Source organism: Myotis lucifugus, unplaced genomic scaffold (genome assembly GCF_000147115.1).
Source record: "Myotis lucifugus unplaced genomic scaffold, Myoluc2.0 scaffold_229, whole genome shotgun sequence".
Lineage (NCBI taxonomy): Eukaryota > Metazoa > Chordata > Mammalia > Chiroptera > Vespertilionidae > Myotis > Myotis lucifugus.
The window spans coordinates 1,947,299-1,967,610 of record NW_005871277.1 but is presented as its reverse complement, the minus strand read 5'-3'; the positions used below and the strand labels follow the sequence as shown (position 1 = coordinate 1,967,610).

Here is a 20,312-nt window from a genome sequence, read left to right as displayed (position 1 = left end):
GCATGGTTGGGGGGTGTAAAAAAGGGATATGCCAACCCCAAAGCCCTGGCAGTCAGGATTTTTTTTTTCTGATTCTAGAAGTTACACAATTTCCCCTGTAAAATATAAAATATAGATCTAGACATAAGATATCTGTTAACAATAAAATGCTATCAAGAAAATAAAAACCAGCCACAATGCCCACCTTCAAAGAGACCACTGTAAAATATGGGTAAATTAAATTTACTCCCTGTCAGACTTCTGATCAGTATTTTATTTTACTTTATTTATTGATTTTGAGAGAAAGCAAGAAGAGGAGAGAGACAGAGGAAGGAGGGAGGGAGGGAGGGAGGGAGGAAGAGAGGAAACCATTGGTCAGTTGTTCCACTTATTTATGCATTCATTGGTTGCTTCTTGTATGTGCCTTGACCAGGGATCGAATCCGCAACCTCGGTGTATCGGGACTATGCTCTAACCTAGCAGTCGCCAACCGTAGTCCACGGACCACTGGTGGTCCGTGAGGTCCAAAAGGTCGGCGACCGCTGCTCTAACCAACTGAGCTACCTGGTCGAGATGTCTGTTCAGTATTTTATAAAGCTGGGATCACGACTTGCTTCCCATTCCCACACCCTCCCAGGTGAGCCACATCAAGGGGGCCTCAGCTCCCCCCTTCTTCCTATGTAATTGCCTCTCTGAGCATCCCAGGCAATAAGCGTTTCTTTTGTAATTGTTTTCAGAGCAGCATCCCCAGAATTTCCAAATAAGAAGAGATGAGCATACACACTCAGGGGACCCCTTAAGACTATGCCTAGACCCTTTATTAATAGTTCCTTCACTGCTTCTCGGTCAGGGGCTGGTGCGGAGGGTTGGGGTGCGGGGTAGATGGCTGGGGCTTCTCTCTGCTCTAGCAGTGAACCTGGGTTTTCCTTTCCCTCGGAGGGAAGAACAGGCGGGGGCGGAATTCCCAAGCACTGAAGCGAACGTCTCCCTGAGCTCCCAGGGACCCTCCTGAGGCAGCCTGTAGCCCAAGAGCACCCCGATCCGATGCATACGCATCTGGTTCACAGCAGGTGCTTGAGAAATGCCGCCCACCTGGAGCCACCCAGGCCCCAGGGCCCTCTCAGTAGCACTTCCCTGGGCTGGGGAGAGGGAGGCCTGCACTCCTTTAAGGAACTCTGAATTCCTTTGAAGAGCTCTGGCATTGGAAGTTCCTCCCTTCCTCCCTTTCCTCCCTCCCTCCCTCCCTCCCTCCCTCCCTCCCTCCCTTCCTTCCTTCCCGCAGTTGGCAGTCCATCTTGAGGATGAACCAACAGATGAATAAGTGGGAATGTCAGAATGAGAAACTGTGCTGTACTTGATAATGGGTATATGTTCAAGGGCACCTTGATAAATCCAAGAACCAAGAACAGTTACTCCAAAGGGTGGCTCATGCTATAGGGAAGGAAAAAATGGGCCTGTGCAAACTAATTTCCACAGACGAATCCATAAAGTTCATGCTGAGACGATGGCAGGCAGGCTGTATTATGAGGCTTACATATTTGCAGCCTCTCCCTGCAGAAGGATTACACACCCCTCTTAAATGCAGGTATGGTATGTGACTCACCCTAGCCAATGAAATGTGAAATGTGAGAGGAAGTGATGTCATTTGTTTCCAGGCAGAAACTTTAAGAGCCCATGTTCACTTTCCCTCAGCAACATGCTTGGCCATGTCCCAGGAAAGCTGTGCCATCAATTTGGGCCCCAGGCTGACAATGACAGGAAACACAGACATAATTAATGTCAGTGGACAGGCGGAGCACTCAAGAAAGAAACCTTTTTTTCTGTTTTAACCACTCAAGTTTGGGAGTTGTTTGTTACTGTAGCATAGCCTTGCCTACCCTGACAGATACAAAGGCAAACAACTTTTGAGACGAGTACAAGCAAAATGAGCCACCATGTGTTGAAGATCTACTGCAGGACGGCCATTCACTTGACATATTTAAGAGCAGGCCCATTTCTCTGCGTTTTGTCCGTGTGGTCTTAGGCATCAGCGGCTTACCCTCTCTGGGTCTCGGCGCCCCCCCCCCCCCTGCCCGTTTACTTGTTGGAAACTTCCCCTGCTATTCACAGGTCCTGGCAGGCGGACAAACTCTCCCAGGAAGGGATGAGTGACTTTTATTTTGTTTTGAAAGAAAATCACTTGATGAGAACCTGACAGCTACTGTCACGGCACAGAAAGAGTTAGGGAAACTGGTAACTACACCCATCTTGCTTCCTCCAGCACATGTCCAGTAAGCTCTGAAAATGAGGCAGATATACAATGGTGCCCGACAGACACAGAGGAGATGCATCTGAAATGTCCTTGTTTATCACCTGCTTCTGTTAACCTCAATCACTGGCTGTTGCTAAATTCTGCCAGACCGAGGGCCCCTGGCCTTCACAGGTAGACCGCACGGGCCTGGTAACATGGGACAGAGAACTCCAGGTGGGGAGTTGGGTTGGTGGCTGCTGCTACTATGGCTGCTGACATCCACGCCATCCTGTCCCCGGATTTAAGAAAATAACATAGTAATAATTTCATGTTGGAAACACAATGCATTACTCTTTAGAAAACAGCAAAATGTAGAAAGTCAGTAACAACACCCCTTTGGTTGCCCCTGGCAGACATCAATAATCAATTACAGAACGGAGCCCAGACAACCGCAGGCAGCCACTGTCAGTCATTTAGAGTTAGCAGGTGGCTGGAGATCTATCTGGTACCCTGCTGTTGGCTTACAGGCTGATTACCTTTTATCAGAATCATGGGATTACGGGGCTGAGAGGTATCTGAGAGGTTATTCTAACTCTGCCTCATATCAGAGCATCCAGCCTCTGCCTGCTCTCCACCAGAGACGGGAGACTCCCCACTCCACATTCCCGAACGTGCGCCGTGGCTGCATAAACTGAAGAGTTACAGCCTCAGAAAGGCTCCAGTGATGGAGCCTGTCTATTCCGCTGCTAGGAAAACGTCCTCATTTGTTAAGTAAAAATCCCATTATTGGCCCAAGTTCCGCCTGGGAGACGCAGATGTGCTTCCTCCCCCACCCCAGGGAGGTGTGCGGGTCTGCCTGAGCTGTGTCTTCTCGGGGACACACAGGGGCATCTTTTGCTGTGATCAGATGCACAGGAAATGCTGGCATGTGAACGGGGCTCAGGAACCAGGGAGACGAACTTGCTGCAAATGGGTAAGGAGGAGAAGCAGGGCAGGATTTTCTCTGGCCCGCAGGGTCCTGCCAGAACCAGGACTAAGTTCCCGGTTTCCTGACGCCTGATCTTGGGCTGTTTCCACGAGCCAAGCTGCAGATTCACATCATCCCTCTCCTCTGAGGACAGGACCAGAAATGCCACCATCTGGCTCGGGGTGGAAAAACTATGGGCTAGAATCCTCTAGACCTGGGTGCGAATTCTGGTGTTGACTGGCTGTGTGATTGGGGGAAGCCCCTTGATGGCTTTGAGGCTTATTTCTTCATCCAAAAAAAACCACACAGGGATCATAATGCTAATGGTGTGTGTGTGTGTGTGTGTGTGTGTGTGTGTGTGAGAGAGAGAGAGAGAGAGAGAGAGAGAGAGAGAGAGAGAGGAGGGAGTATATAAAAAGAGAGAACTAAATGGAGTTATATGTAAAGGGCTCATACCATCTGGCACATGAAGCCCAGAGTAGCTACAAAAGGAAGATCAGCTCCCTCCCCTCTTCCTCCTCTAAGTGGGGTCGGGCAGTTTCCCATGCAGAGCTCCGTTAGCTGCAGGGCTTATGCCCTGGGGGGCATCATGGTCATGCTCACAGGCTCAGGTCCAAAGCCCCGTGTCTGATGCCAGTTCTGCATCCCCCCAGGCCCATGACCTGAGCAGGTCATTTCACCTCCCTGAGCCTCAGTTCCCAAAACTGTACAGGGGGTAACAGCACCTCCCTCGCCAGATGTTTGTGAGGATCAAACCATCTAAGCATGAGAAGCACTCGGACAGCCTGGCACCCAGCGAGCACTCGGCAAGTGCAGCCACCGGTACTGCTGGGTGGCTGCTAGGCAGCTCTCCCCAGGGACCTGGAGGATGCAGGAGGACCCAAGGGGACAGCGGGGAAGGAGATGGTCTCGCTGTCCATCTCCGGAGCTGACACCCATCAGGCAGCCATGGGAGGGGCGGGATCCCCCTCTTTCGGTGGCTGTCACTTTAATGACATCTAAAGTCATTATTATTTCCCCACTTCAGAGGTGTTAATGAGTCACACGTCTGGCTGCGAGTCTTGGGACTTCGGGAGTGGGAAGGAAACTGCAGAAGTGTGAATGTGGAGGGGAAGCCGAGCAGCACTGCTCCGGGAAGCCATGCGGCATCCACACAACGACAGGCATTCGATGGACAGCCAAAGGGCCGGGATCCCCCAACGCCGTGTCCATACGGAGTGGCGGGGCTGGTCACAGACAAACACATAATCCCGATGCTGGGCCAACCCTTTGGCAAGTCGGCGACCCTCTCCTGACTCAGCTGTCACACTATGACAGGGAATGCATGTGATGACGACTGATCATTGCTCACATTGACAGTTTTGCTAGGAGACATCCTGCGACGTGCTCTGCCTGCATCAGCTCGCTCTCTACAATCAGTATCCCAGCCCACCTAAGAAGACACTGAGGTTCAGAGACGCCAGGTGTTTGCTCCAGGACAGAGTGGGCGAGTGCCAGGTGTGGGTTTAAACTTGGGCTGCCTGACGCTGAGCCTTGTGGCCACTACAAGGTCCTGCCTGGCAACGCTGCAGAGCACTCGCCTTGGCTCCGCGGCCTCCTATCTCGGGGTTCAGTGCACGGAGGTTACCTCGGCTTTACCGCTGGCCACGGGCCCCCATCTGGTGTAATGTGCCGGTAACAGAACTGACGACAGCACTTCCACTTAGGCCTGCCAGGTCAGGGACACTTCCTTCTATTTCCAGGGTCTCTGAGGGATGCTTTCATTTCAACAGATTCAACAGATTGACAAAGAATTCGAAAAACAAAACGCTAGCACTTTCCAAAACAATTAAGAAAGTCATATGCAGTCACAGGGCTGTAAAGAATTCAGGTTCTCTCTCTTACACACACACACACACACACACACACACACACACATACACACACACACACACCAGGAGGGCAGGGTGGGTGGGGAGATGGACACCACCCTCCCGCAGTTCCTGAACTGCGTGCCAGGCGAGCCTGAGGTAAACACGGAATCCAGCTGCCAAGCCCTCGGGGCATTCATTAATTAAACGCTATGGATCTGCTCTGTTCCCGGAAACCTCCACTCATTTCAATAATCACTGGAGGCCGACCAGACTCAGGCTGTACAAACAGCTCGCAAGCTCCTCCGCCAAGATGGACAACAGCAAAAACCCAGGGACAGGATGGCCTCGGAGGGGCTGCATGACCTTGGCCAAGTCTCTTCCACCTCTGAGCCTCAGCCCCTCCTCTACACAACGGGGCGGGGCGCCTAGACCAGATGGAGAGCTCCCCTTCTGGAATCTTGGGGCCCTGCTAGGCCCGTCCCATCCACGCTCGGATGAAATGATTTACACATCTGTACACGCATACAACCATCTTCCGCTTTGCCCAATAAAAATAGAGGAGAGAGTAAACGAATGTTGACTTTATAAGGCAGCTTGGAGAACAGAGTCTTTTACTGGAAGCCAAGGTGTATCATTCTAGAGCAGCGGTTCTCAACTTGTGGGTCGCGACCCCTTTGGCTGTCGAACGACCCTTTCACAGGGGTCGCCTAAGACCATCCTGCATATCGGATATTTACATTACGATTCATAACAGTAGCAACATTACAGTTATGAAGTAGCAACGAAAATAATTTTATGGTTGGGGGTCACCACAACATGAGGAACTGTTTTAAAGGGCCAGAAGGTTGAGAACCACTGTTCTAGAGGGAAATGACTGGTCCATTAGGAGTGTGTTATGCAGATACCAATTCTGTCCTGGAGTGCTGAGTGCCAAGACTAACCCCTCATTTGGAGGCAGGGCCCCAACCCCAGATTCAGCATTCCTGAGGGTAGGTGCACTCCCTGAGTGACGCTTCCTGTTCACGCCCCCCCTTAGGTCAGCCAGTGAATCCACAGCACTTCTCTGGACTGAGGTCTCAGACATCCAGGCATTCCAGGACACCAAGGACCATCTCTGGAGGTTCCTAATGTCTATCTGCATGATAAAAGGCTATGAAAAGTCCTGCATTAAAAACACTGTTTAACCAAGTGATTTTCCAGTGTATTTTCTCTGGGATCCTCGGTGGGGGGTGGGGCTGGCTGGCTGAGCAGTGTCTTAAGGTCCCTGCCTCACATCTGTGACTTGTCCACCCTTTGACTCATCAACTCCTTCACATCCCTCAGGTCCCTCCCCGCAGCCTCTTGAAGCATCTTGCAGACAAGGAAACCGAGGGAGGTGGAGGAAGTTGCCCTGAGAGGTGACCCTTCACCCCTCTTACTTCCTGTTCTGCTGCCCGGCCCAGTGGGGCTCAGCCTGGTGGCACCTTGGAGTCATCTGGGAGCTTTGAAAACCAGCTTCCTGGACAGCGGCCCGGACCAATAATGTCAGTCGTCTGAGAGGCGGGGCCCGGGCACCTGCATTTTTGAGAAGCTCCATTCCCCAGCAATGGTTTGCAAACTGAAAGGCTGAGAGCTTTGCCAGAGCGAAGGTTTTGGGAATGACCCAACCTGCTCACAGATTCTGTGTCTGGTTAAATCGCATTCATTTAAAACAGGTGGGGAGCCAAGAGGGCGCAAGTGTGTTGTTTTGTATGTTTTTTAAGCTTGACCTTAAATCAATTCTGGGAATAATGCAAAAAAAAAAAAAATGACAGCCATCGCTGCCACCTCCATAATTGAGACCGTGGCCACAGGCGTTCCCGAGGGCAGCCATCACGCTCAGCGGCTTTACCCGCATCACCTCAGTCACCCTTAGAACAGCCCTAGCAGGCGATGCCCTGTCGCCCCTGGAGAGGAAGAACCTGAGGCACAGAGGGGCAGTAACCCACCCACAGCCACCCAGCAGGGAGGTGGCAGAGGTGGGAACTGAGGTGCCTCAGTGAGAAAAGGGATGGCATCACTGCCACCTGTGCCCAGAGGGCAGAGAGAAGACCTTCTTCGTGAGCCTCCAGGCCCTCCTGAGCCCGCCCCACATAACAAACAAAACAGGACAAAAGCGACAGCCAGGCGGGCAGGCAGCCAGGCTGAAGGCGGTCCCCAGAGCCAAATGGTTTCCCGGGATGACATCAGCCAGAGCCAGAGCAATGGCCCCTTCACCTGACCAGCCATGAGGGCCAATGGCCTGGAGGGTGACTTCACCCCACCTCCCCAGAGGGAATGAGCAGCTCCCAGCAGCTGCCGGGCCTGGGGGGAGAGGAGCTGAACCCAAGACCCAAAGTACAGCAGGTCCCCTGAGAAGCAGCGGGACCTGCTCAGGCCCCGGAACCGGGCACCACCTGTGGGCTGACAAGGTACCAGGTACACGCTGGGTATCCTGTGCATCCAAGATCCCGAAATGGGGGTCACGTGGGCGGAGCTGAAGGCAGGGCCCCTAGATGTGCTCTCCAGGGGGACAGCGCCCAACTGGGACCCCAGGAAAAGGCTCAGAGTTCAGAGCTAGAAGTCCAAAATGGGAACAGCCCCTGTCACTGTGTTGCCAAGTGTCCCTGGCAAGGCACCTGCCCCGTGGGAACATCTTGCCTCTGGGGAGGGCAGGGGGTGGCCTCACAGCACCCATTTTCCACTTCCCTTCTCCTTTGTTAGTTTTAGAAAGCTCCAGCCCAGATGGTATGGCTCAGTGGTTGAGCACTGACCTATGAACCAGGAGGTCATGGTTTGATTCCTGGTCAGGGCACATGTCCAGTGTGGGGTGTGCAGGAGGCAGCTCATCTGTCTCATCATTGATGCTTCTCTCTCTCTCTTCCTCTCCCTTCCTCTCTAAAATCATTAAAAACACACACATATATACCAGCATGTATGTATGTGTATGTATGTGTGTGTGTATATATATATACAGGCTGAGGGCCAATGGCCTGTATGAAAACTCCAGGTAAAATCAAGGAGTCCAATATATTGCAAAGATCAAGAAGCAGCCCTAGTCTGGGGTGCAGTGGGGGCTGGGGGCCCTGGGACCCACCTCTCTCCTCCTGGGCCCTCATCCCCATGAAAACCACGAGCAGGTGAAGCTTCTCCACCTCCCACATCCTGCAGGCAGGTCTGCTTCCCTGGAAGGAACACGCTGGAGAGCAGCAGAGAGAGGGGCTCCCGGCCCGGAGGATGGGGTCCCTGTGCTGCGGGGCCAGCGAGGGCACAGGCAGTGCCTGAGCTCTGAGCGGAGGCCCAGACACCTGGGGAATCTGGGAGCGGGGAGCCCACCTAGGGGTGTGTGATTTCCCAGTCGCCTCCGCCCCAATAGAACACGATTCTTCTTTAGGAATTCACCTCTGTGGAGTCTTTTCAACATGTGTACATTTTCATGGTATGACCACTCTCTCTTTGTTCACACTCCTATTTCATACCTTTTGACATCACAGCCAGTCAAGTTATATAACGATGATTACAAGCACAACTGGCCTGCAGAGGGATGGGATCAGACACAATGGATCTCATTCACCCACTCGTTCACTCAGGAAGTGTTTATGACGCGCCAGGGGAGGAGGACTGAAGGGCAGGAGCATGAGGAATTTTCTGGGGTAATGAGAGGGTTTTAGATCTTGAGGAAGATGTGGGTTACATGGGTCTGCACTTGTCAAAACTCAGCAAACCGTATGCTTAAGATATAAAGCTTGGCTGTGTGTAAATCACACCTCCAAAATATCGACTCATAATATTTTATGTGTTTGTTCATAGTATTCTTATACCATAGCAGTGGATACAGTAATATTAATACCCACACTGAACATGTTTCAGAGCAAACTCCAAGCCAGGCATTCTCCCAGGTGCTTCCCATAGGTCAACCAATATATCCTTCATGACAGCCCTGCGAAGTACTATAATTATCCCCATTTTAGAGATAGGGAAACCGAGGCACACATGCTTACATCACACAGCTAGGAGACTGCAAAGCTGGGGTTGGAACAGACGCCATCTGGCTCCAGAGCTGTGCTTTTAGCCACTAAACCAACTTTTTCTGATTCTCAGCAACCCCCCAGGTTGGAAGGAGGGCGAAGTAGCGCCAGGTACGTGAATGCACCCACACTGTGCCTGGCACGCAGCTGAATACACGAGCAGAGGATGGGATCCAAACCACCTAACGAGAAGCTCCGGGGACCTCCCTTAGGCAGGTCCTCGCATCAGCTCCGAGAGGATTCCACACGAGCTCTCAGGAAGGCTGCCGCCTCCAACCCCACGCAGCCCCACCAACGAATGCCTGTGTGCATAGCACAGCTGTGAGAATCTGGGGGTCCAGCAAGATGGCTGATGCGGGACACCCACAGATATGGAGCAGGGGCACCCACATAAAACTGCGGTGGCCTGAAGAGGGAAAACACGCTGGGGCTTCTGCTGCTCAAGCTCTTGATACTCGACCACAACAGACCATGAGTCTTCGGTGACCCTCAGGAGGAGAGGACAGCCGTGACCCCACGGGACAGTTTGCTGTTGCACAGAGAGCTCCACATCTACAAACCAGAGCTCCCCAAACCAGGCTCCTAGCAAAACCACAGCTCCACTGAGGTCTAGCCACCCACCTAACAAATTTGGCTGGTGGCCACCTGGGAGCTCAGAGTCCATTTACACCTTCATTTATGCATTCATTCATTTACTCACTCATTCATCAGATATTCACTGAGTGTCACGAGTGTGCCAGGCGTAGTGTTGGGCTCCGAGGACGTGTAAGTGCGAATACTTCTCAGCATTGCTTTGTGGTCTAGCAAGAACTGCTGGGAAGAATTTGGAAGAAGGTGCAGAGACACCTCGATGAGCAGAACAGTGTATTAACAATTCATGCCGCCATCATTTGCTCATTCATTCATTCATTCAAGCACACGATGTTTGTCGGAGCAAATCTGCAGCAAGCCCTCTGAAAGGTCATATTGTCTATGAGGGCTGGGCCACCTCTGACTTGTTCCTTGAGGGATCCCTGCACCTGGCACACAGACGGTGCTCAATAAATGTTTGCTGACTGTGGCACTGCTTTCAGGAATTGCTTCTCCAAGGGTTGTGCCCACATGACAGTCTCCAACTGGGACTCACGCGGGGCTCTGGCTGTACTGCAGATCCCTGAGACCCCACACCTGGGACTCCATTCACTGAACCAGCATCCAAAGCGCCCACTGAAGTTTGAGCTCAGTCCTCACGGTTTAAGCCTCCTTTGTACCCAAGGACACAACAGCTCAAAGCATCAGATAGACCCTTGGCCAAGGTCCCAGACACAGGAAGTATCAGAGCCAGGATTCAAACCCAGGACTCTACAACTCCTGCTGCTTCCTCCGCCCCCAACCCCCCACCCAGGCTGTCAGAAAACACTCAGGCGGCACAGACGCTTCCTCAGGTCAGCTCTTCAGCGCAGAAGCCTGGCAGGGTTCCGTTCCCACCCCCGGCACGGCACTGAGCTGTTGAAAATCCACAGGGCTCCACATTATATGAAGAGATTAGGAAACTCATTAAGCAGAGCTCCGAAGGCCTCCATTCTTTTTTTATCCCTCCCCCAAGAGGGCTTGTATTTATGCAAGAGAAAGGAAACAACAGCCAAGGTAGGAAATTCTCCAACCGGTCTGCCCTCAGCCTCTTCTTTAAGCCTGCGCTGGTGCCTCCTTCCTAGTTAGCCCTGGCTGTCCATGACCCCAATATGCTTTCCCATCAAGGAGCCATGGGATGCAGGGGGAAGGGAGGAGGGCACAGGGCATCCTGCAAGGGTGGGGAGCCCAGGGGAAGTGGGCAGGCTGGAGCCACGGGCTCTGTCACTGCAGACCAGGCCCACCTGACAACCTACATACATGCAGATGGCGGGGTCATTCTGGTGACCAAACAGCACACTTTTAAGGGGAGGCCTGACCTTCAAACTCCGATGAAGCTCCATGATTCCAGATGGAGGGAATGGCTTGTGCCAAGACAGGGAAGAGAGATGGTTATCCCAGAGCTGGGAGCAGCCCCAGGTGGTTGGCGAGGAAGGCCAGGTACAAGGGAAACATGATTATTACCTGCAGTTACTGAGTGCCCCCCACATGCCACATGCTCTGCTGAGTGCTTTACCCATCGCCACGCGGGATTCTCACCACCACAACATACGTATCATGATTCCCTTTTTACAGATGGGGAAACTGAGACCCAGAGCCCCTGCTACAGAGAAGGGAATGGTGCAAAGCTGCACAGCTGGGATCATTTTTTCTGCAAACTTCCCAAAGGTGTGAGCTTATCTCATTATTTTTAATGCCTCACACGGCTGGCTGCAGAGTTTTGCAAACAGTGGCAGCTCAGTAAATGTCCGCTGCTCGACTCTGAAGGACTTTGAACTAGAAATGCAAGCTCCAGCCCTGGGTCTGACGCTGACTTGCTGTGTGACTTTGTGTAGGTCTCTTTCCCTCTCTGGGCCTTGGCTTCCCAAACTGTAACATGAAAGGGTGGACCGGAATGAACCAGATGTGTGACAATCAAGGCTCAGGAGCAGCTTCTGGAGGAGGAGTAACTGCATGCTGACATCCTGCCCCTTATGATCCGTTTACACTTGCTCCCAGGGCTCGTATAAAAACTTTCATGGGTAATGAAGCAGCCAATATTTATTCTGCACTTTCTAGGCTCCAGGCCCTGTGCTAAGTACTTCACAAGGAAACCGAGGCTCACAGAAGTAAAGTCGCTTGTCCGAGGTCCCATAGCTAGTTAGTGGCAAAGCTGGGATTCAAACTCAGATCTATATGAAAGGGAAAGCCATGCTCTTAACTGGATTGACCTAATTCTACCTGCATCCCTTCTATTTTTCTTCAATCAAGAAAAGACAGCCAAGGATACCAAATCTGTTTAAAAATAGTAAAAACTGTTCATAAACTTTGTAATGTTTAACTCTTGGCTATAACTTATGCTTGAGGACCCTCCTTTAAATGGAGCAGGACAACCAAAAGGACCTAGAAATCTACGTGGGGAAAAGCCACTCTAGTATGCCTTGCTCGCTCTCAAATCTGTGCAGAGTTCACTGCTGTTTATGGTCCAGCCCTTACGATGAATGTTTGATGAGTTAAATGGGGTGATGAGCACTTAGGATCCAAGAAATGGATTCCAGATTCATGCCAACTCCTAAAAGGGTGAGTTGCTCAAAAGCCCCTGGGACCACAAACCTAGGCTGGCTGAGCAGCCTCCTCTACACGCAAGGGCCCCTGAGATGAGGAAAGCACCCACTGGGAACACCAAGGGTCACCCACATTACAGACCTTGGGCAGATCACCTGAGTTCTTCTCACCTCAATTTACTCATCTGTGAGCTGAGGGATTAAGTAACATTTCCTGGCCATCCTCAGACTGTTGTGGTAGGTAGAAAGGAAAAGGAACTTGTATCAGTTATCTATTGCTGCATAACAAATAGCCCCAAAGTCAGTGGCCCGAGACAACACATGTTCTCACTCATAGTGTCTGGAAGTCAGGGATCCAGGAGGGGCTCAGCTGAGTGGTTTAAGCTCACTGGAATGGTTGCTGGCAGGTTTTCACTTTCTGGCTGGCAGCAGGGGCCCCTCTACGGGGCTGCCCGAGTGTCCTCAAGACATGGCAGCCGACTTCCCCCACAGTAAATGCTCCGAAAAGGGAAAGAGTGACCAGGAGGAGAGTCACAGTGCCTTCTGTAACCTGATCTCACAAGTGACACCATCACTTCCGCTATATTCTATCGGTCACACTGACCTATCTGGTACAGGAGGACTTCATTATGGAGTGAATTTCAAAAGGTGAGAATCATTGGGGGGTCAACCTGGAGGCGGACTACCAGTGTGTGAACGTGTCTTGCCAACAACAATTACGCATTAGACAAATAACAATGATGACGATGATAGAAACGATTTACTGAGATCCTACTATTCACCAAGTACAGTGTGAAGTGTTCGTGTGCATTGCCTCAAAATAATCTCCACCACAGACATGGAGCAATTAACATGACTGGCCCCATTTCACAGAAGAAGAAATGGAGGTGTAAAGAGACCAAGTAGCCTATTCAAAGTCACAGAGCAAGCAAGAGGCGGAACCAGGACTCACACCCACAACTCTTGGACCCCACAACTTGCCTTCTTAACCAAGGGTGGTTTGCTAGAGCTGGCTGGTCCTGGCTTCCTAGAGGCAGTGGTGAAATTTTTAGGGGCCCTTTGTGAGCCACTTATTATAAGCCATTGCTAAAATTTAAATTATATAAACTTACAACGAAATATATCCTATTAAAAGCAAAAGTAAAAAAAATATGCACACTGTATCAATTCCCAATTACGACATTTTACAATTATCTACGGCCTTCAGATCATCTACGTATACTCAATCTGTATGGTACAAATACTGTATAATAATGACATACTATGCAACTTTTCCCAGCTCCTTGTGCTAATTACCAGCTTAAAATTGGCTCTGGTGGGAGTATTTACGTCACAGAAGTAGACAAACACTACAAATCAGGACTTTTGCTCCCCCAAGCCCCGTCGTTAAACATTTTCCAGCAGCCTGGCTGGTGTGGCTCAGTGGCTGAGCATCAACCTATGAACCAGGAGGTCACAGTTCGATTCCTGGTCAAGGCACATGCCCGGGTTGCGGGCTCAATCCTCAGTGGGGGGTGTGCAGGAGGCAGCCAATCAATAATTCTCTCTCATCACTGATGTTTCTATCTTTCCTATCTTTCTCTCTCTCCCTCTTCCTTTCTCTCTGGAATCAATAAAAATATATTTTTAAAAAAACACACAAGGAAAAAAAACATTTACCAGCAGCCCACTATAGCTGACCCAGCATATCATTTCCTCTAATAGGAATTATCTTGTATGACTCCTTGCTAAAGAGCACATTCTCCATGAAATCTAAAAATATAACCTTCCCTGTGATGTGGATCAATCCAGATTTCCTTCCTGAAGTTTCTGACTTCCTGGTGAGGTAGCAAGAGGCATCTGTCTGAACAAAACATCTGAGATCTGAAAACACTGGAAGAGGGAGGGAAAGTGAGAGTAACAGAGGGGCCTTCGGGCTCCAAAGACGGAAAGGAGCTTGTTTAAATCTCAGGACCCGCTCAGAGACCCCAGGAACAAGTGCACACCCCGGCCCGCCCCTGCAGGCATTCCTGAAAGCCCCAAATGGGACCAACCCAAATACCCAGCCAGAGGGGTTAATACCTTACAGAGCCTGCACGCAGCTGCATGTTGCATGGGCAATAAAAATTCTCTTCACCCAAGACCTATAAAACTTTTTTTTTTTTTAAAGATGGAAAAAGACAGAGGTTGGAGGAAAAAAGACAGGAAGGATATGCATTTGAATGCCAAGACTGGTTTTCATGATGTCAGGATAATGGGTGGATTTTGTTTTTGTTCAGGTTTTCTATAGTTTCCAAATATGAAATGAGCAGGCCCATTTTTTTAGTTGGAGGGAGGGGAGAGGTGATGGACGCTATTTCACACAGGCAGAGTCCTGTGGAGCCAAGCCCTTTGTCCTGCCCTGCCTGTCACCCCAGGTCCCTCTCCCAGAGTCTGGGCCCAGCCTTGGGCCCGGGCTGGGTTCCTGAAGGGGCCATTGTTCTCTGGGTGACTTCATCCTGCTGCCTGGAGGGTGGAAAGGAGACCTGCAGTTGGGTGCGGCCCGCCCAAGAGAAAGCGGTCCCTCCTGCCTGCCTATCCTCACCAGAGCGGAGGCGCTGTCGTGTCAGCCTGGCCTTGGGGCTGCGGTTAGTCCAGCACCTCAGTGCCACACTCGAGGGGCAGCCTGAGGCCGGAGCACCTGGCAGGGCTCTGGACACGCAGGGGTGGGCAGCAGTTGGCACAGACAGCAAGAGACGGAGGAGGGGGTCATGGCCGCTGAGCCCTACTCCCCTGCAGCCCAGGTCTCCGGGAGAAATCTTGGTGTCAATTCTTAGGAGGTGTGCCGCAGGGCCAAGTCACTGATATTCTCTGGGCCTCAGTTTACCCATCTACAATATGGAGATGGTGCACAAAGTGGACACAAGAATAAAGGAGAGGGAATTTCAGGAAGCCAGATACTAGGTGAGCTCCTAGAAGTGCCGAACACTATTCCAAGCACTGGGGACACCAGGCTGCCCAAATCCCAGCCCTCGCAGGTCTTACATTCTAGTGGAGGAGACAGAGAATTAAAGCGTGAAATGAAGCAAGTGTAGACTGAGGCGAGTGCCCGGAGGACATTAGCAGGGGTGGGGTGGAGAGAAATGTGGTGGGGATCGCCTCCACCTCAGCTGTCAGCAGCCTCTCTGTGCATTTGTGCAGGTGAAGAGAAGAGAAGAGCAGTCTAGGCCGAGGGAACTGTAGGCAAAGGCCCCAGGTCTGGAATGAACATGCGTTGACTGAAGAAGAGCAGGAGGTCAGCGTGGCAGGAGTCGAGTGAGCATGGAAGGCAGCAGTAAGAGCTGAGGTCAAAAGGGAGGCAGGGTCAGATCCCATAGGGCCTTGCAGGCCACAGCAAGGAGCTGGGGCTTTCTAAGTCCCGGGTGAGTCAGGGGAATGACCTGACCCCCTTGGGTTGCTGGGTGGAGAATGGACTGGAGGGGAGGGAGCCAGAGTGGAATAAGGAGGGTAGAGTAGGTTGAATAGAGGCCTCCAAAATGGTATGTCCATATCCTAACCCTGGCACCTAAGAATGTGACTTTACTTGGGGAAAAAAGTCTTTGCAGGTGTAATTAAGCTAAGGATCTCAAGATGCGATCGTGCTGGAGTATCTCTTGGGCCCTGAATCCACTGCCAGGCGTCTTTAGAAGAGACAGAGGAGAAGCTTTATGAAGGCGGAGGCAGAGACTGGAGGGAGGCGGCCATAAGCCAAGGAATGCGTGCAGCCATCAGAGGCTGGAAGGATCCTCCCAAGAGCCCTAGGAAGGCAGCATGGCCTGACAACACCTTCACTTTAGACTTCTGGCCTCCGAGACCTTGCAAGATAAATTCCTGTTGTCTCCAGCTCCCAAGTTTGAGGCAATGTGTCATGGCAGACTTCAGAAATCAGCGCAGGGGAGGTACTGACTGGAGATGAGAGTCGCAAACACCATTCTACTCACATTCTCTCCCACTCGCTAAAATAAAGAGAGGGCTGAATGTGTCTGCGGGTGGGGAGGGGGGAGACGCTGAGCCCTGCTGAATATTTTAGGCATCCATTTCACTCTATAATTGACGCAGAACCAAATACTCCCACTCAGCCTTCGCCGGAGGCTGAATGCTCAGCACAGGTGCCGATGCTTAAACTGTGACACTCCAGCGCAGGGCGGGTTGTAGGCCCAGCAAGGCCAACACACACTGTATTTCTGGAGCTCCAGCCTCAGCGATCCCAGCTGTGTGATCCCAGGCCTGTGACTTCACCTCTCTGTGCATCTGCTTTCTCATCCACTAAATATGGGACTGTAGCCCGTTTCCCTCAGGGGCAGTTGTGCAGATTCAATGAGACCAGTTTCCGGCAAGTAGGAGGTACTCAATGTGTAAGACCCCTGTCCTTCCCCCAACTCAGGTCAGCAGGAAGACGGGTCTGGCCATCTAGGCAGGTGGGACTCATCCACGGACAACAACCCCTTCACCCCCTGAAAGTGATGTGAAATGCACATTTGTGAAGCACTTCCTGTCTGTCAGGTGTTTAACAGGTGCCAGGGCTGTGTGGGTTCTTACTTTCTCCAACCCATTGGACCACCAACCAGGAGAATCCCCATCTTACAGATGAGGACACTGAGGCTGAAATGGGTGCTTTAACTTGCCCAGGGTCGCTCAGCCAGCATACAGTGGAGCTGAGGTTTGAGCCCAAGTCTGTCCGATTTGTAGAACACCCACCGGCCCTGGAAACCTCCACTTCCCACGTTTATTCCAGCCTCGGCCTCCGTGGTACTGCCATTGTTTCTGGGTTCTGGAATGTTCTTCTGGTCTCTACTGGAGTCCACCTAGTCTGCTGGGCTTCACACAACATGCCTCTTCCTGCCTTTGTGGCTCTGAGACAATGAGTTTGATTTCCTCCATTCCCCCTTTTCTTTCTTAAGGCAGAGGCAGGCCATTAGCAAATTAGTTCAAGGCTGGCTTTGGAAAACATTTCAGGGCACGCCTCTGAGTAAATACCAGCCTCAGGCAGGACTGGAACTGAACTGATTATTTAGATAAATCGTGTACAAGTCCAAGTCATAAAGACTGAAACCCTGCCCCCCTCTTAACACCACCTACGGGTATTGCTGCTGTCTCTAAAACTCTTATTGTCTGTGGCTTTAAAAGTTTCCTCCCATAAAACAAATATTTAAGTGAAAGCCCCAGGTAAAAGGGATGTGTGTGTATTTTCCAGTTCACTGGGAATCTTTGAAAAAAGTGGTTTGGGAGAGAGGTTTGGTTGTCCTCATTGCTGACTTTTAAGGCACACGTACCACATGGCATCACATGGTTACATCACTGCCCTAAAATGATAACAATGGGAAGTGTGAATGTGAAATGATGACAATCCCCATTTCACAGGTGAGGAAACTGAGGCACACAGAGGGGAGGAGCCCACCAAGGTAGCACAGCTGGGAGGTGGCAGAGCCAGGATTTGAACCCGAGCCCTCGGCGACAGAGCATGGGTGCCCATCCCAACTTTGCCCTCATCTGCTGACAGAGGAAGAAACAGGCTTGAGAACCATTGAAGTTCCCTCCGCATGGATGTGTCGGAATCTGTTTCAAGCTCTCAACCCAATGACAGCTGGTGCCCACCCCTCAGTAGATGCTAAATGGGCAGGAACCCGAAGCCCAGATTTATTGAGCACATGTTCACTTTGTTGGAGGCACCGTGAGAACTGTGAACAGAGGAGGCTAACTTCATTCGTTCATTCATGTAGTGGTACCCACATGTTACACCAGGCCCAGGGTTCCATGGCTCCCAGGGTGGGAGAGCTGAATGTTACCGAGCCCCACACCCTTAACCGTATTGCCAGAGAGGGATCGGGAGTGAAAGAGAGACAGAGAGATATGCACTTAGAGACAGAACAAGAGATACAGAGACAGAGGGACAGAAAGAATGAACAAGGGGCCTTCTCCCCTTTACGGAGGTTGGGTTGGGGGACCTGTCTCATAAATTCAGGCCCCACTGATTTGTCCGGGGCCACAAAGAGCACAGGCCCACGAGACATGTCATATTCGTAAGACACCTGTTTGCACCTGACTGCTCTGGTTGCTTTGTGGCCCCCCAAAAGTCACTGCACCTCTCTGGACCAGCCAAGGGGATGCCGGGTCAGTCCTGCACCTTGAGGGCAGGTGTGAGCGTTTTCGACCTCAATTGTGCAGGTGGCCGGCTTGACACCTGCTGCACCCCAGGACTCGGTCCCTAAACACCGGGTCCCATAATGACCATTGGGACTCATCGCAAGGCTAGACGCAGGGAAGGACTGGCTTTGCCCTCTGCCCGTCTTCAGCCTCCTGCAGCTCGGGCTGACAGGTGTGAAAATGCCAGGCCCTCTCTTGGAGTTCAGTCCTGGTTGCTGAAGTGGGAGCCCTGAAGTTTTCAGGAAGTTCTGGAGAAATCCTTATGCCAGGAGCTTGGCTAGAGAGAGCCCTGAGTTGGGGATCAGAACCTCTCGCTTTGCTACTCCCTCGCTGTGCTACCCCAGGCAGGTGCCTCTCCCTCTCTGGGCCCACCTCTCCAAATCATCAGTGAGGTCCTTGAGATTGATTCTGTACCATGCCCTAGTGCACCGGTTCTCAACCTGTGGGTCGTGACCCCTTTGGCGGTCAAACAACAATTTCACAGGGGTCGCCAAAGACCATCCTGAATATCAGATATTTACATTACGATTCATAACAGTAGCAACGTTACAGTTATGAAGTAGCAACGAAAATAATTTTATGGTTGGGTCACAACATGAGGAACTGTATTTAAAGGGCCAGAAGATTGAGAACCACTGCCCTAGCAGGACGCAGGCCAGGCTTTTAATCATTAGCTGACATTCCAGCCTGTCTTCCAAGCCCCATCAAGCTTGTCTGAGTGAGAGATGGTAGAGCCCCAGGACCCAGCCTGGCCCACTCACATCAAGCTCTGGGTTCATGGGCCAGTGGGCAAACCCACCCACCACCTGGGGTCTCCTTAGGTAATCAGGGGTGACCTCTAGACTTTGCTCGATGACAAGACAACAAAAGCCACCACTCAATATGCATAGGACATGGACACTCAGTCACCCTGGGAGGGTGAGAGGAGATGAAGCAGGTGCCAGCTAATCCTCCCTAAAAATAGGGGCGACAAGCATTTCCCTCAGGGGCCGGAGTGTCGGCACTTACAGATAAGTCAACTGGCAAAGCTAGCCCGTCCACACAGACGCGGGACCCAGTGTCAATTTCCCGACCACTTCAGGGGGGAGAGTAACTCCACCGTCAGGAGGATCACCCCACCTGTCTCTTCCCCAGGCGTGGGGAGCAGGAAACAGTGGGGCCTGATGGACAATTATTCGGGAAGAGGCAACTTCCCTGGCTGGATCTCTGGGGACCCCTCCTTCCCCACCTGGGGAGTGTGGGAGGGGAGGAGTTTTGACTGCTATTTCAGTATTTTTTTAAAAACAGAATAAGCTTACAAAATCTGGTGGCTCTGAATCCGGGTGCCTTTTCCTTAGGGAAGAAAACCTCTGCTGGCTGCGAGCGGAGAAGCGGCGGAAAGATTCCCGGCTCCGGGAGGCCAGGTGGCGGAAGGAGGAGGTGCGCTTGAAGGGGGTCCGGCTGGTGGGCTCCCCGCCCGTCCGCTCATGGCTCACCGTGGTGGTCACTAAGTTGAGGGCATCCTGGAAGGACCTCCTCACGGTGCCCATCCACTGGGTCATGTGGGTCTGAGCCACACTGAGTTTGTCTCCCAGGTAATCCATGGGGCCGGGCGATGAGAGGGAGGAAAGCAATCACAAGGCCAAGGTCCTCGCCCTCTTCCCACTCGCAGCTCCTGGAAGTGCGGGACTTGCGTGCAGAGAAAGCCAGCAGCCCTCTTCAGCTGAACCGAGAGTGAATCCACATCGCTGAGCTGGCAGCCGGCTGCGTCCGAGGGTCCCGCTCAGAATCAGGACAGAGTTCAGGGTCAGGCTGGGAGTCCACCCACAGGGATGCAAAGCCAACACGCTGGGAGGTCCAACAGCCAGTCCCTGGCGATCACCCCACTGAGCCGGCTGTGACCAGGAGCCTGAGGGAGCCGGCGGCACTGGCTCCCGGGTGTGACGGTCCCTCGAGGTGGGGGAGGAAGAGTCGCCCTGGGCACCT

At 51.9% G+C, this 20,312-nt stretch overlaps 1 protein-coding gene across 1 annotated transcript in view; it reads right to left on the bottom strand.

The window, feature by feature from the left end:
- The window catches only part of LOC102435865 (uncharacterized protein KIAA1671-like), a 42,664-nt gene extending 22,734 nt beyond the window's left edge, over window positions 1-19,930 (bottom strand). Inside the window, exon 1 of the mRNA XM_006098331.3 lies at window positions 19,646-19,930. Coding sequence (XP_006098393.2) covers window positions 19,646-19,930 — 285 coding nt within the window. The remainder of the gene's footprint in view (window positions 1-19,645) is intronic.
- Between the last annotated feature and the right edge of the window lie 382 nt (window positions 19,931-20,312).